Here is a 14,299-nt window from a genome sequence, read left to right as displayed (position 1 = left end):
CTGAGTCGAAGAAATGCTTCTTTCCTGGCAAGAATTGCCCCTTTATACTGTAGGGCTCGTTTGTGTATTGTATGACATCACACCACATCATCGGCTGAGGACTGTGTGATGTCATCATATCTCCATATATGGAGACATAAGTTGCTCATGCCCAAATATGGGCTGGTGAGGTCAGACTTAGTGTGATGCGTAGGTTATCTCCATATATGGAGATTCAACTTCAATGAGTAACCATGGCAAACTGTCAACTGCCCGTATGTCTTGATAATTGGTAAAACAAACTTTTGGCCTATTTGTGGAGATAAGCGACCAACGGTCGCTTATCTCCCGATTAGGGAGTCTTACTGGTTTAAAAACCTCCAGATCCTGTGCGTGCGTGCATGCGTCACCGTGCGTGAAACCTTTTCCCAGCTCAGCAGAAGGATATACTGTAGCTGACCTGTTCTGACATCACAATGATGTTGCAAATGAATTCCATCCTTGTCTGACATCATAGATGAATGACATCAAACATGCCCATATATGGAGATCCCGGATGTGATCAATAGTCACACTTGCAAATGAATTCTGTCCTTGATCCTATTATGCCCGTAAATGGAGATCCATGATCTGATCATTATTACGCCCATAACTGGGGATGCCCATATATGGACATATCGTGTCGGTCTCATGGTCTATGACGTCAAACATCTATGATGTCAGCCATCAGTCATCTCCACCAACCAGGTCTGTGCATTTTTTTGGTCAAAGTTGATCCCATGCTAAAGCGCCATGCAGTGCTCGCCCAGCAGTCTGCTGTCACCCAGGCGGATGCGTGCAGGCCATGTTCACCATGTGGTAGGATTGAATTAATTTGCAAGTGTTCCTTTCTACGGCCCCACGACTTACTCATTTTGAAGTCAGCAGATTCCCATCCTTGCTGTACAGCTTGGATGGTTCCTTGAAAATTCAGGATTAGCCACTGGATTCAAGATCCTAGGTGATCTATAGAGCCTGAATTACTGTTAAAATAAGCCCCAAGTGGTGGTCATTTTGGAAAATGTCTGCCAATGGTTACCACAGGACACCAGAGGACACCATGCATCGACTCCATATATGGACATGGCTGACCCGGAACTCCATATTTGGGCATAGATCACGCATTGTCACCGTGACATCAGAAGTAAAACACAGAAGGAAGGTATAAAAGCAGCAGCATTCTCAGTATAGATGTTCAGATGACACTAGCCCAACTGACATTAAGATTAAATAATTGAAATAGTTAAATCGACTGTCCATCCATAATGTCAGGCGACGGGCAACGTCAGGGCTCCTCTGCAGGAGAGGATATGAGACGGTTCAGAGAAATAATGACATCTCTGATGAGAGCACCTCTTAGAACAGAAGAGCACCTCTCCAAATGCACAGACTGTAAGCGCTTGCAGAGACTGAGCGAAGCCATGCCTGAAAGGAGGACCTTACTGAAGGAACAGATGGAGACCTGTGAACTTCTTCAGAGAAGCAGAGAGATGTATCCTCACATTCCTGTATACTACTCTGGATGCTCCATAGACCACTCGGAGGAGACAGAGGATGGCCTGCCTTCAGAGAAGACAGGGTGAACTATCTTCATGGAAGACGGGGTCCTGATAAAACACAGCAGCGCACTAGTGGAGCTTATTCGGACCCGGTTATATTTTTCCATGTGGAGAATCGGTAGCCTGATTTCAGACTCTACGCTGGGGCTTGAGTCTGAACTTGTGGCCATTCTATTTGATTGAAAAGGGGAGGGGGGATTTAAAATTTGAAATTCCCAATCACAAGAGATCTGGTGGGAGGGGTTGTGTTTGCAGTGTTTCCCCTAGCCAGAAGCTGAAGGAGTGGGGGAGAATTGCGGGGGGGGGGGGGGGGCTTCTGAGCTACAGACCCATAAGGGTCTATTTGGTTCATAACTATCTATCATTTGGCTGGGGCCTGGGGACCCCCTGGAACTCCCTCAAGGACCCCTCGGGGTCCCCGGACCCCACTTTGAGAACCAATCCTACTCACCAGTGGTGGAAAAAGTACAGTATCAACATTCTAATGTAGACATACTGTGTTACAACTTACAAGTAGATGTCTGGAATAAAACATGTAGTGGAATGAGTAAAGGTACAAAAGTATTGGTGTCAAAATAAACTTAAGTACTAAAAGTAAAAGTTCTCAGTAATCATAATAGTTTCCAAATGTATAAAAAATGAAAACTTAAGTACTAAAAGTAAAAGTTCTCAGTAATCATAACAGTTTCCAAATGTATACATTTTTTAAAATCCTTTAAAAATAGCAGATCTACAAGCTCTACAAGCTCACAACACGTCACTTTGTGAGCTTGTAGATCGGCTATTTGCGTATAGCCATCATGTCATAAATGTAGTGGAGTAGAAGTAAAAGTATTGAGAATTTGAAATACTCCTATAGTACTTAAGTACAGTACTTGTAAAGTAAATGTAGACTAGGCCTACTAGTTACTTTACACCACTGCTACACACTCTGTGTGTGCATGTATGAAAGAACAACAGCAAAGTTTATTTCTGACTAGTCAACAATGTTTGTTGCCTAATGACAGTGTTGGTGATGCATCCCTCGTTTCTATTCCACATCTAACCAGTGAGAGAATGACAACCGTGTTAGCACTTAGCTCTCTTTAGCATGCGACAAGTAAGCCTACTATTGCCCAACAGCGGTAAACTACATGATTCAGACCCGTCGCTGAGGCACTGCTTTTATCCACAGCCCAAATCTTCTAATTGTACACACCAGTAGCAAATATGCTAACGAGGGGCAAAGACGTAGTCAGCTCAGAATCAGAGGTGCTCAGCGCGACGAGGCAGCTGCCTGACTGACTGACTGGACTTAATGAGAGAGGGGAGGGGGAGAAACTAGACATATACATCTCCTTCCAACCGTATGTAAGCGAGAGAAGTTAGAACGCTATGCTTCACATGAGCGCTACATTGTCGTGGGGGGAAAAAACATCTTAAAAAAAAAAAAAAAAAAAAATCTTAAAAAAAAAAAAAGTGAAAGTGAAAATCATACAGTGGCGGCCCTATTTGAAGCAGCGGCGGCCCGCCACTGCTTAATGCATGTAGGGGAAACACTGGTTTGACTTTTGCACACAAAACATTCCCTCCTCCCCCTCCCCTCAATGACATGCACCAAACAGGTCATTGTCTTTGATGTTTCATTGATTAGAGAGAATCACTAACGAGCTATTCGACACTTGTATGGCTCAATCAATGACTGCAGTTCGGAGCCCTTTTGAAGTTCAAAGGGAGCAATTAAGAACTCTGGTGAGCCACGCAGCCACCCCTCCCTCCACTGTTTCTGTTGATTTTCAAAAGTTAGACGCGCCCCTCCTCCGCATTGCATTGATTTCATTGGTCGGTTTCGGTCGGTTTGAGAAGCTTTCGGTAGCAAGAGACACGTCATATGACACATCCAGAACAAGAGATGCAGTTCACTCAGAGAGTGGGCGGGTCTATTGGCTGGAGCCAGGCTAGAGAATCGGACCCTGTCTGCAACAGTGTTGATTTTGTCGACTAAAACTATGACGAAAAATGTTTGTAGTTTTTTCACTGACGAAAACTGAATAAAAACTAAACAAAAACTAAGCTCTGATGACTAAAACTAAGACTAAATATATTGACAATTTTGTCAACAAAATAAAGCTAGACTAAAATGTTAGGGAGGGACTTGTCCTGAAGAGATTCACTTTATGTTTGGTTGCTCTCAGGTGTTGCGTGCTGAAAATAGCAGAGCCACAAGCTCACAACGCGTCGCGCTGCGACGTGTTGTGAGCTTGTAGATCTGCTATTTTCAGCACGCAACCAAGTGTAATTACGATGCCATCGAGGCCTGCCAAAATACATTTTAGATTTAGTCGCCTAAAATCTCATGATATTTAGTCGACTAAAATTAGACTAAAACTAAACCTTTTCAGGTGACTACATTATGACTAAAACTAAATGACATTTTATTCAAAAGACTATGACAAATCAAAATCAAAATTTCCTGTCAAAAACAACACTGGTCTGCAAAGGCCTTTCGAAGGGGTTAAAGTCCCAGTCAACTTCTATTTGATTGATTGACTGAAACCTTTATTTATTCTCGAAAAGAGCATTGGGGTTCACCCTCATTTGCAAAGCTGACGAAAGATCAACAATTAGCATACAAATATAAAACAACAAAACATAGAATAAAACATCATAGAGAATGATGTCTATGTCATAGTCTCAGAATCTACTGTACTTATGGGAAGAGATCGACGCTCCACCTGCACATCAAAGTTTGACATTTACAGGTGTAGTTAGTTAGTATACTGTACCTTTTGTTAGAGAATGTACGTTCAGTGCAGTGTCCCCATTGGCATACTTGAAAATACAGAAATACAATTTCTAAATGGATCATACGGTATACAGCGTAGCCTTTATCTGTTGCCAGAACTCAAATAAAAAGTAACCTGTAGGAAGTTGGTATCAAACACACATGAATATCTCCTTGGAATTCCGTGCTCATACATACATACATACACACAAAGCCAGGCGTAGGTGCGGTTAGCACTGCTCAAAAACATCATAAAAACAGTTAGAGGCCTAAGGGCAAAACCTAAAGGGTGAGAAACCTAAAGGGCGAGGTCGCACCTTTAGGCATCTTGGCCATGAATCCCTTTTATGCCCATAAATGGAGATCCCTGCTCTGAGTAGCTGACATCACTTTTTGATGTCACCTGTTTTTATGCCCATATATGGAAAGATAAGAGATATCAAATATGGAGATGACTGACACCATAGATGTCTGACATATTGACCACATGAGACTGACATAGTATGTCCATATATGGGCATTCCAAGATATGGGCCTAATACTGATGACGTCAGGGATCTCCATATATGGGCAGAAAAGGGACAAGGACGGAATGGTTAGCAGCACTGCTCAAATAGGGACAAGGATTGACAGTTACAGAGACATTTGCAAGTGTGACTTGCGTCTCAGCAACCAATCGTTCTAGTTGGTGTGGTTGCTGTAGGCAACACACTGTAGTTCTAGCCCGACTTACTCCTTAATGTTCTGGATAAACTTTTAGCCAATCAGGAAGCAGCATTCTCTGTGATGTCACCATTATAGAGTAAGTCCATTGAGTTCAATGGGGAAGTGGTGCTAGCTTGAGGATTGGTCAAGCTTCACATAATGTGGCTATCCAGATAAATTGGCAACCACACTTCCAATTGCATCTTTCTAGTTTATTTCTTAAGTTTACTATGAAAACCGGAACATTTTGTCCTCGTATCTCTGTCTGTACGTCACGCCTGACACTGCTATGGGTTTCTCTTTGGTTCTATGGGTTTGTCGCTCTGACATCATGTTCTGATGTCACTGTGATGTCAGGGGAACCACTCTTAACAAAATGGGTTTGCCGACATCACACTCTGGCGCTCTGATGTCCCTTTTATGCCCATATATGGAGATCGCTGATTTATTACATCCTTCTCCGGTCTAGATGGAGATCCCTGTCCCGATGTCATCAATATTAAGGGCATCTGGGAATGCCCATATTTGGTAATGCCCATATATGGGCATGTTCTGACATCACATTGTTGACTATCATGCAGGGGTCTCCATATATGGGTAACTGGTCCGATATACATCACTGGCCAGAAAGGGCGAGGTTGCATGTCGCCCTCAGGCATCTTACTAGTATTTTACCAATCTAAAACTGCTGTTTATTATATTGAGTGGATTCTTCAACTTTAAAACATATATGGTAAATGGTAAATGGTGCATTTATATAGCGCTTTTATCCAAAGCGCTTTACAGAGATTGTGCATTACATTCACCCATTCACGCACACATTCATACACCGGTGGCGGAGGAAACCATGCAAGGCACCAACCTACTCACCGGGAGCAATTATATGCATTGATAGATACTGTAGATCTCCTTGACTAAACACCCAAACACAATCTGTCAGTGTTTGAGTGTGTTGGTGTTAGCTTACCGTGTTTGTGTGTGTTTTGACGTTTGTGTCTTTTGGTGCGTGAGTGAGTGCATGTGTGTGTGCAGGCTGAGTTTGAAGGAGCTGAAATGAAATATGCGTGTGCGCCATGCGGGCACACACATTTATTCTCTCACACTCTCCCTCTCTCTCTCTACATTCCCCCCAGCCGTCTCAGCCCTTTGAAAACAGAGGATTTCCTTAGTTAGCTTGGCAGCCAAAGTAAAATATCTTGGAGTGTGTATGTTTGTGTGTGTGTGTGTGTCTTCGGGTTTGGTTTCTCCCGTGGAATTTTCTCATTCATACTCCAGGCGTTAAGCTGAGGCCTCCTCTCCTCTCCTCTCCCCTCACTTCCTCTCCTATGTCCTCCCCATGCCCCCTTTCCTCCCCCCTATACACTCTCTCTCTCTCTCTCTCTCTCTCTCTCTCTCTCTCTCTCTCTCTCTCTCTCTCTCTGTCACCTCAGACCAACTCAAAACATGGAGGTCTTAACTCCTCATTTGCAGATGTTTTACACTCAAAACACTGTCAATGCTCTCCTCTCAACTTACAATTCAGGCATTTAGCATGAGGTGACAATAAGCAACGTAAACACCATAAAATGCAGAGAGAGACAATGCAGCGCATTGTCCAAGAACCTAGCATCAGTCTAAAGTTAAACAGTATAAAATAAATGTATACTTGTCCTTGCCCGTTCGAAGATATGTGCTCCGAATTATGTGCAGTTTGGGTTATGGGGGTGTGCACACAGTATATGAGGGATTGAATGTAGGAGTCTCAGAAGTAATGTTGGAGAACCCAGACGTATCGGTATCAGTGATGTCATCTCCAAATGTGGGCGCTGTTTCAGCATGCGGCTGGTACCATGGTGGTGGTGCATGCACAGTACAGGCGGCGGCATCAGTGATGTCAGTTGTCTCCAAATTTGGGCTCTGTTTAGTATCAGTGATGTCAGCATGCGTGTATATCAGACAGACATTTGTCCGTTCTTCTTTCGTGTATAATTGGCCTTGATTATTGGTCTGCGACATTTTATTTCACAAGATTTCTTGTTACTTAGGGGAGGCCATGGGGCTCCCCCTTGCTGACGTAAAAATAAAATAAAACGATCATGTCTAAATAAAATGCTCTAAATTAAATATGAATTATATTTTAACCACATGGTTAGTCCAGTGTCTCCTCTCCTCTCCTCTCCTCTCCTCTCCTCTCCTCTCCTCTCCTCTCGGGCTTTGTCCAAAAGTAGCACTCATTTAGCTCAGAGTTTATGAAACAGCACCGCTATGGTTACGTTTATTTACGTGTTTATGCCAGAGCTCATTTAAGATCACCACAGTGGCTCCAACATCCAATCAACTGTTCTCACGGATTTGAATATTGCCACTGTCGGGTGGAAACCTTGTACTGTATGTCCAAAACCACTACGTTTCAGAAAAGAAAAGGGAAAAAAAAGTTACGATGGATACAAACAAAGTAGTTGTTTTTCAGAATCTCTTGTTGATACTTTTCATTGGTTAAAGGAGCAGTTCCCCCCAAAATGAACTGAATTTCTTTCTTATCGATTACTCACCACATGGAGACTTGAGTTCAATAAAATGTTCTGTTTTTGTCGCATTCCTAAGCCAATAATTTGAGGCGACTCTTTGTAGGCCCATTGGAGACCCAAATGCATTTGGTTCTCCAATCAATGAGGCTACATTTATTATAATCAAATTATAGGCATGTTGGGGGTGAACTACTCCTTTAAATATTTATACATTTTTATTTATTTATAAATCCCACATCCTAAGCTTGTAAATCTGGGATTTTCATTACTTGTGGGTGATCAACAAGCTTGCATCGCGGCACTTGGTGCCGCGCTGTGAGCTTGTTCTGCTATTTTGTAATAGTTAAAGAATAAAACAATAGTTTAAGTGGTTCCTTTGTCAGTCAACTCCTCTTAACCTGGGTCTAACCCTGTGTTGTCAGGTGCTGGGCCACTACATCCGCAGGCAGCAGGACCCCGAGACCTTCATCAACGAGATCAAGTACATCGCCAGCGACCCCGACGACAAGTTCTTCTTCAACGTGACGGACGAGGCGGCGCTCAACGACATCGTGGACGCGCTGGGAGACCGCATCTTCACCCTGGAAGGTACCGGACTGACGGACAGACAGACAGGCAGGCAGGCAGGCAGGCAGGCAGGCAGGCAGGCAGACTGACAGACAGACAGACAGACAGACAGCGGGGAAGGATGGAAGGGAGAAATGGATGTAAAGATGGACGAGCAGAGCCTGAACAATATGTCAGCTTGATTGATTGCAGCAAGTATTTGACGATTACAGTAAATCTAAGATTTTCCAAAACAGAAGCTTTAAAAGCTGAGCGTGTTACCTTGTAGATGGGCAGATTTTAATTTTGTTTAATTTTTGGGGGGCTTTTATGCCTTTATTGATTGGACAGTAGACTGACAGGAAATGGGGGAAAGATGCGTAGTGACACGCGGCAAAGGTCGCCCGGATCGGGAATCGAACGACGCCACAAGGCATCCATGCCTATGTGGCAATGCCTATGTGATATTTGCCTGGACCAGTAGGCCAGCGGTCGCCCCGGGGCATATTTTTTAAAAATATGAATAATAAAATAAAACATATACAATCAGTCAGTACTTTAGTAATCAGTGGACTCTCAAAAATCAGGATTGGCATCAAACCCAACATTCTGGCATGGGTCTGGGGTTTGTTGAGGAAACGATGTGAGGGAAAGACAGACAAATGCGAAGCAAATTGGCTGCAGGAAAGCCTCCCAGACATTATGCCAGCTTTAGATTCACCAGGAAACAAGAGGAGGAAGGGAGAGGTCTCCGTGTCTGCCACCTGTGGCCTTCAGGGAACCTGATGTAGCTCAGCTCAGCAGTAGGAGAGAGAAAGAGGGAGAGGGAGAGAGAGAGAGAGAGAGAGAGGGAGGAAGGAAGCGTGGAGGGAGGGGATGTGAAAAGAAATACGGGAGGAGGATGAGGAGGGGTGGCCCTGCTCCTGCTGAGAGAGGAAACACTCTTTTATTGTTGTTGTCGTTGTCCTTCAGGAACGCTGGGCTACAACGAGAGCTCCTTCCACATGGAGATGTCTCAGATCGGCTTCTCCACGCACACCCTGGATGTGAGTACACACACACACACACACACACACGCACACACACACACACACACACACACACACACACACACACACACACACACACACACACACACACACACACAACCACGCATGTGAAAACACCTCCAAACCTCTGTGTGAAAGCAGGACATTAACTCATTTACTGACTATGAGGAGCGCTCGTCACGGGTGACGGGTCAAACCCTGTTGAAAAATATTATTCTAAAAAATGTACTAAGTGTTTTGCTGGCATTGAACAGACAGTAGCTTAGCTTTGGCAGTAAAAGAGTAATAGAAACATAGATATCCACTGTCTTGTGGACCAGTTAATTATGTCTCTTCTCTTCTCTTCGGTTCTCTTCTCTTCTCTTCTCTTCTCTTCTCTTCTCTTCTCTTCTCTTCTCTTCTCTTCTCTTCTCTTCTCCAGGATGGCATTCTGTTTGGGATGGTGGGAGCGTATGACTGGGATGGAGGGGTTCTGAAGGAGGGGACCAGTGGACGCATCATGCCCCCCAGGGAGGCCTTTGAGTCCGAGTTCCCCCTGGAGCTGAAAAACCACGCTGCTTACCTAGGTATCCCTAAACCACATCACACCCCAAAGCAACCCTACTGTATACAATGTACCCTCAAATCGTATCACACTACTGAATCAAATCACACTACTAGACAACACTACAATTAGCCTCGCGTAGCCAGGCTTACTCATCTCCGAAGAGAAAAGCCTGGTAACAATAGAAGGCAGAAAGCGTTCAACTTCCGCCGTAGGAATTTCACCTGAAGCCGTATTTTTTTCACGGTGCGGTGTTTCTGCAAACGTATTCCCTGCACGAAATTAACTCTGGTCTACGTCTCCTGCTCCGTCGGTTGCGCTCGCAATAAACAATATACAAACAAAAACATTGATTCAAGCAATGTTACACCTATTAAGAGTGAGTTAAGAGCTACAATCTATTTTAGTTTTTTCGCTGGGGAATGTAAACAGACCCGCACCGCATGACGTAACGTCCGTTAAACGCAGACTTCTGCTAGAAATCTTGGAACACACCGGAAGGCATATTGTCTACAGGGTGCACTACAATGCACTAGCACTCACAACTCAGGACTCCTGAATGGCTGCCCTCCACAGTGTGTCTACATAGGCAACAAGTTGGAGTGGCTTATGGTCGGTATCTGTCGGTAACATGCGGGAGTCTGTCAATGTGCTAGACCTCTGAGAGATGGACTGCTGAGCTGGCGCGCCACACCTACCATCATGTCCCAGTACTTGCCGCACCCAAGCCATGCTACTCATACGCTGAATTGGTGGTGCCTGGGATCGTACCCATGATCTTATGACCCAAAGGCAAGAGCTCTACCAGGACACTCAAATCATATCACACTACTGAATCAAATCACACTATACTAGACAATATTAAAATGCAATGCTGCGAGACTAGCTCTCAAAACTCGAGACTCCTGAATCGCTGCCCTCCACAGTGTGTCTACATAGGCGGTGCCATTCGTGGCATTCTTGTTTAGACGCCGTCCAGGGCCTTTACCTGCTGCACCGTGAGCGTCCATGCCTCGGCCTTGTGTGGGAGTATAGAGCCATGCAACAGAGACCTCTCTTGGTCATCTCCCACGTCAGATTTCCACACTCTCCTCATCCCATGCAAGGAATTCCAGGCTAGTGCCCTCTGGACTTTCAGGGCCTGTTCTGTCAAAGCAGTCCAGGGAGAGACATATTCATATCGTCGTTGTCGGATGAAAACCTTGTACGTCCAAAACCGTTCGTTTTGCATTTATCATTTTAAAAACGATTTAAACTAGTGAAAACAGCCGATCTACAAGCGCACAACGCCTCGCAGCGCGAGGCGTTTACTACTACTACGACTACTACTGCCAGTAGTAGTAGGCAACACTATACTCTCAAATCGAATCGAAAACACTTGACGACACTATGATTAACAACTACAGTCACAGAAATAACTGAGATTATGTTTTAGCCATAGAAAATAATAAAGCTAAAGCATGTGTGTATGTGTAACCTTCTTCCATTCAGTGTTTGGATCTATTACGTATGTGCTTCTTGTGCAGATCCAAATAAAACTATTCAAGTGTGTTTGTGTGTGTGTGCGTGTGCGTATCCGTGTGTGTGTGCAGGCTACACAGTGTCATCAGTCATCGTAGGGGACTGGAAGAGGCTGTACGTGGCTGGAGCTCCCAGGTTCAAACACAAAGGCAAAGTCATCCTGTTTGAGCTCAGCAATGACGGGGACGTCAACATCCACCAGGCCCTCAACGGAGAGCAGGTACAGTAGTTCATTCTTTATTACGTTATTATCGATGCTACAATGGGGCGGCTGTGGCTCAGGAGGTGGAGCAGGTCGTCCAATGATCCATGGGTCGGCTGTCCACATTTCAAAGTGTCCTTGGGCAAGACACTGAACCCCACATTGTATGGTATGGTATGGTATGGTATGGTATGGTATGGTATGGTATGGTATGGTATGGGTTTATTGCTTAGTCCCCAAAGGGAAACATGTTTTTGTCTCCAATGAGTCAGTTGGTGTCAGCTTCCCACCAATGGTGTGGGAAGTGAGGATGCTGGCGTCTACTGTTTTCCACTTCACCTCCCAATGTATGAATGAATGAACCACTGTAAAGCGCTTTGAGCATTTGGAAAAGCGCTGTAAAATGCAATTCATTTAAAAAATGCAATTCATTACAATGTTAAGGAATCAAACACCAAAGACTGGTAGTCATGTGTACTCATGTGGCAAAATCACATCTGAAGTTTTTCCAGTTTGTCAATCTAATCCAGTTTGTCAATCTAATCCAGTTTGTCAAACACTAGGTGATTATACAGACAGACAGGCCTTTATTACCTTGTAGTCTTGTGCACTATTCTGGGCATGTCATAAAAAGGCTGTATGAGTTTTAGGATTATCTTTGTGATTGTGAGGCAAAACATATAATAAAAAAAAAAAGCATTTGTGCTCATCAAACCTCCCCTGGATAAATAAAGCCACAGTGAGCATTTGCCAAAATAGGTGAGCATTTAGTGAAAATAGGCAAACTACAAGCTCACTACATGTGGCTTTACGAAGTGTTGTGAGCTTGTAGATTGGCTTGGTGTAGTAGAGGAAAAAAGGAGGGGTCCAAGTATAGACCCCTGGGGTACCCCCGGTCAACAAAGTACAGTATATACAGGGTTTAAGAGTGGTGGATGAGTGCAATGAAAGTAGGAGTTGTCATTCCCACTGGCGATTTAGAGATTTGTGTTTTCGTCATGAAGGACACATTGGCTGATGCGGGAATCAAACCTGTGACCTTGCCGTTACAGCGCGGTCTGCTTTACCAACCACTATGTTATATTTTCATTCCATTCCGTTCAGTGGAAAAATGAGTGAAAAACAGAACTTGTATAAATGGAAAAAAAATAAATCAAGGCTGCCACCTATGGGCTGTGAAGTGAAACGACACATGTATTTATGTATTTATCTATGATTTATCTATGTTAAATGTACTTTACTGAACGAATGAATGAATGAATGAATGAATGAATGAAAATTGTATTTCCTTGTCATGCCATCAATGTGGCCCATCCCATATATGGGATTATATGACACATTACACCAAAAGAAAACAACTGACATCAACAGTCCCTCCCGTTCATATTGCGCCCTATCTTATAACATACCAAATAAATAAACATGCGTACAGTACACACATGAACAAAATACAAACAAATAAGACAATGCCACTTTGCATGTAAATGGCCCTCCTTCTCATTGACCAAGCCTTCTCAAGAAATGAAGCAAATGAAAAAATGTCATGTTGAAAGAGTCGTTCCAGTGCTGATCTCTGACACCTGTACCTGTCCTCCTGGTTGTGGTCCTGGGTTCAAAAGTCACCATGCAAATTTATGTCACCGACACTCTGTTGTCCAAGCAAGGGCGAGTTGTCGTATGAACAAGTTAGCCTGGTAAACCATCCCGGTGAATTCACATTGTCGTGTGTCTGGGGAGGTTTACTACTCTGACTGTGAGGATCACTGTAACCTTGTGTGCAGGATAGGCGTCGTTCACTGTTGTATACTGTTGTTCATTATTGATGGTGCTTATTTTGTATTGCTGTATCCGACAGTACTTTACTTACTCTGTATCTGTAACTGCTGCAACGGGATCAATAATCTATCTATCAAATATCTGTCTCTCTTTCTCTCCCCCTCTCTCTCTCTGCCCCCCCTCTCTCTCTACAGATAGGGTCATACTATGGCAGTGAGTTGTGTGGGTTGGACATCGACCAGGATGGCATCACTGACGTGCTGCTGGTGGCAGCTCCCATGTACCTGGGCTCTGGCAACAAGGAGGCTGGCAGAGTTTACATCTACACGCTGAGTGGGGTAAGAAAAGATCTTTTCAGGGGCACGGTGGCGCAGTGGTTAGCTCTTCGCCGCACAGCTAGAAGGTCCTGGGTTCAATTCCCGTCGGGGGACGCTGTGGGCGCTGGGGGCGTGTTCCTCCCTCCGCGCCCACACCCTAGGTGGGGTTGGCGATAGGGCCTTTCTGTGTGGAGTTTGCATGTCCTCCCCGTGTCTCCTAGGGTAGATGCCCTCACAAAAACATGCAGTATTCCAGGAATACAGGTTAGGTAGTTGGCACTGGGTGAGAAAATGGGTTGCAAAACCGTGAGATAAATATATATATAAAAAAAAAGAACAGATCTCATCTGCAGATTTTTTTTTTCACACAAAAAAGTCGATCTACAAGTTGTAAATCTGCTGTTTTCACTGTTTTTAAATGTTTTTAAAGTAATATTTCAAAAAAAGGAAAGGTTTTGTACGTACAATGTTTCTGCCCAACAGCAACAATATAATATATAAAGGCGTACTGTACATTGAGCATGATAAGAACATAATATATCTACAAACGAATGTTCTTCGTATAATTGTCGTGTCTCTAGGAGGAGGTGTTTGTGTATAACGGTACTCTGAAGGCAGAGGATAAGTCTCAGGACGCCAGGTTCGGCTACGCGCTGGCGCCCGTCCCCGACCTCAACCACGACGGCTACACCGACCTGCTGGTGGGCGCGCCACTGGAGGACGACCACAGGGGGGCGCTCTACGTGTATCACGGAGACGGTATCCACATCAACCACAACTACAAGCAGGTG

At 44.2% G+C, this 14,299-nt stretch overlaps 1 protein-coding gene across 1 annotated transcript in view; it reads left to right on the top strand.

Moving 5' to 3' along the window:
• The window catches only part of itga10 (integrin, alpha 10), a 99,577-nt gene that overhangs the window by 67,052 nt on the left and 18,226 nt on the right, over nucleotides 1-14,299 (top strand). The window contains exons 9-14 of the mRNA XM_080750174.1: nucleotides 7,976-8,141; nucleotides 9,072-9,145; nucleotides 9,570-9,714; nucleotides 11,285-11,433; nucleotides 13,386-13,529; nucleotides 14,090-14,296. Coding sequence (XP_080606300.1) covers nucleotides 7,976-8,141; nucleotides 9,072-9,145; nucleotides 9,570-9,714; nucleotides 11,285-11,433; nucleotides 13,386-13,529; nucleotides 14,090-14,296 — 885 coding nt within the window. The remainder of the gene's footprint in view (nucleotides 1-7,975; nucleotides 8,142-9,071; nucleotides 9,146-9,569; nucleotides 9,715-11,284; nucleotides 11,434-13,385; nucleotides 13,530-14,089; nucleotides 14,297-14,299) is intronic.

This window comes from Nannobrachium achirus, assembly GCF_963921795.1.
Source record: "Nannobrachium achirus genome assembly, chromosome: 2".
NCBI classification, from domain to species: domain Eukaryota; kingdom Metazoa; phylum Chordata; class Actinopteri; order Myctophiformes; family Myctophidae; genus Nannobrachium; species Nannobrachium achirus.
The sequence above is the reverse complement of the archived record's forward strand: the minus strand, read 5'-3'. Positions and strand labels throughout refer to the sequence as shown.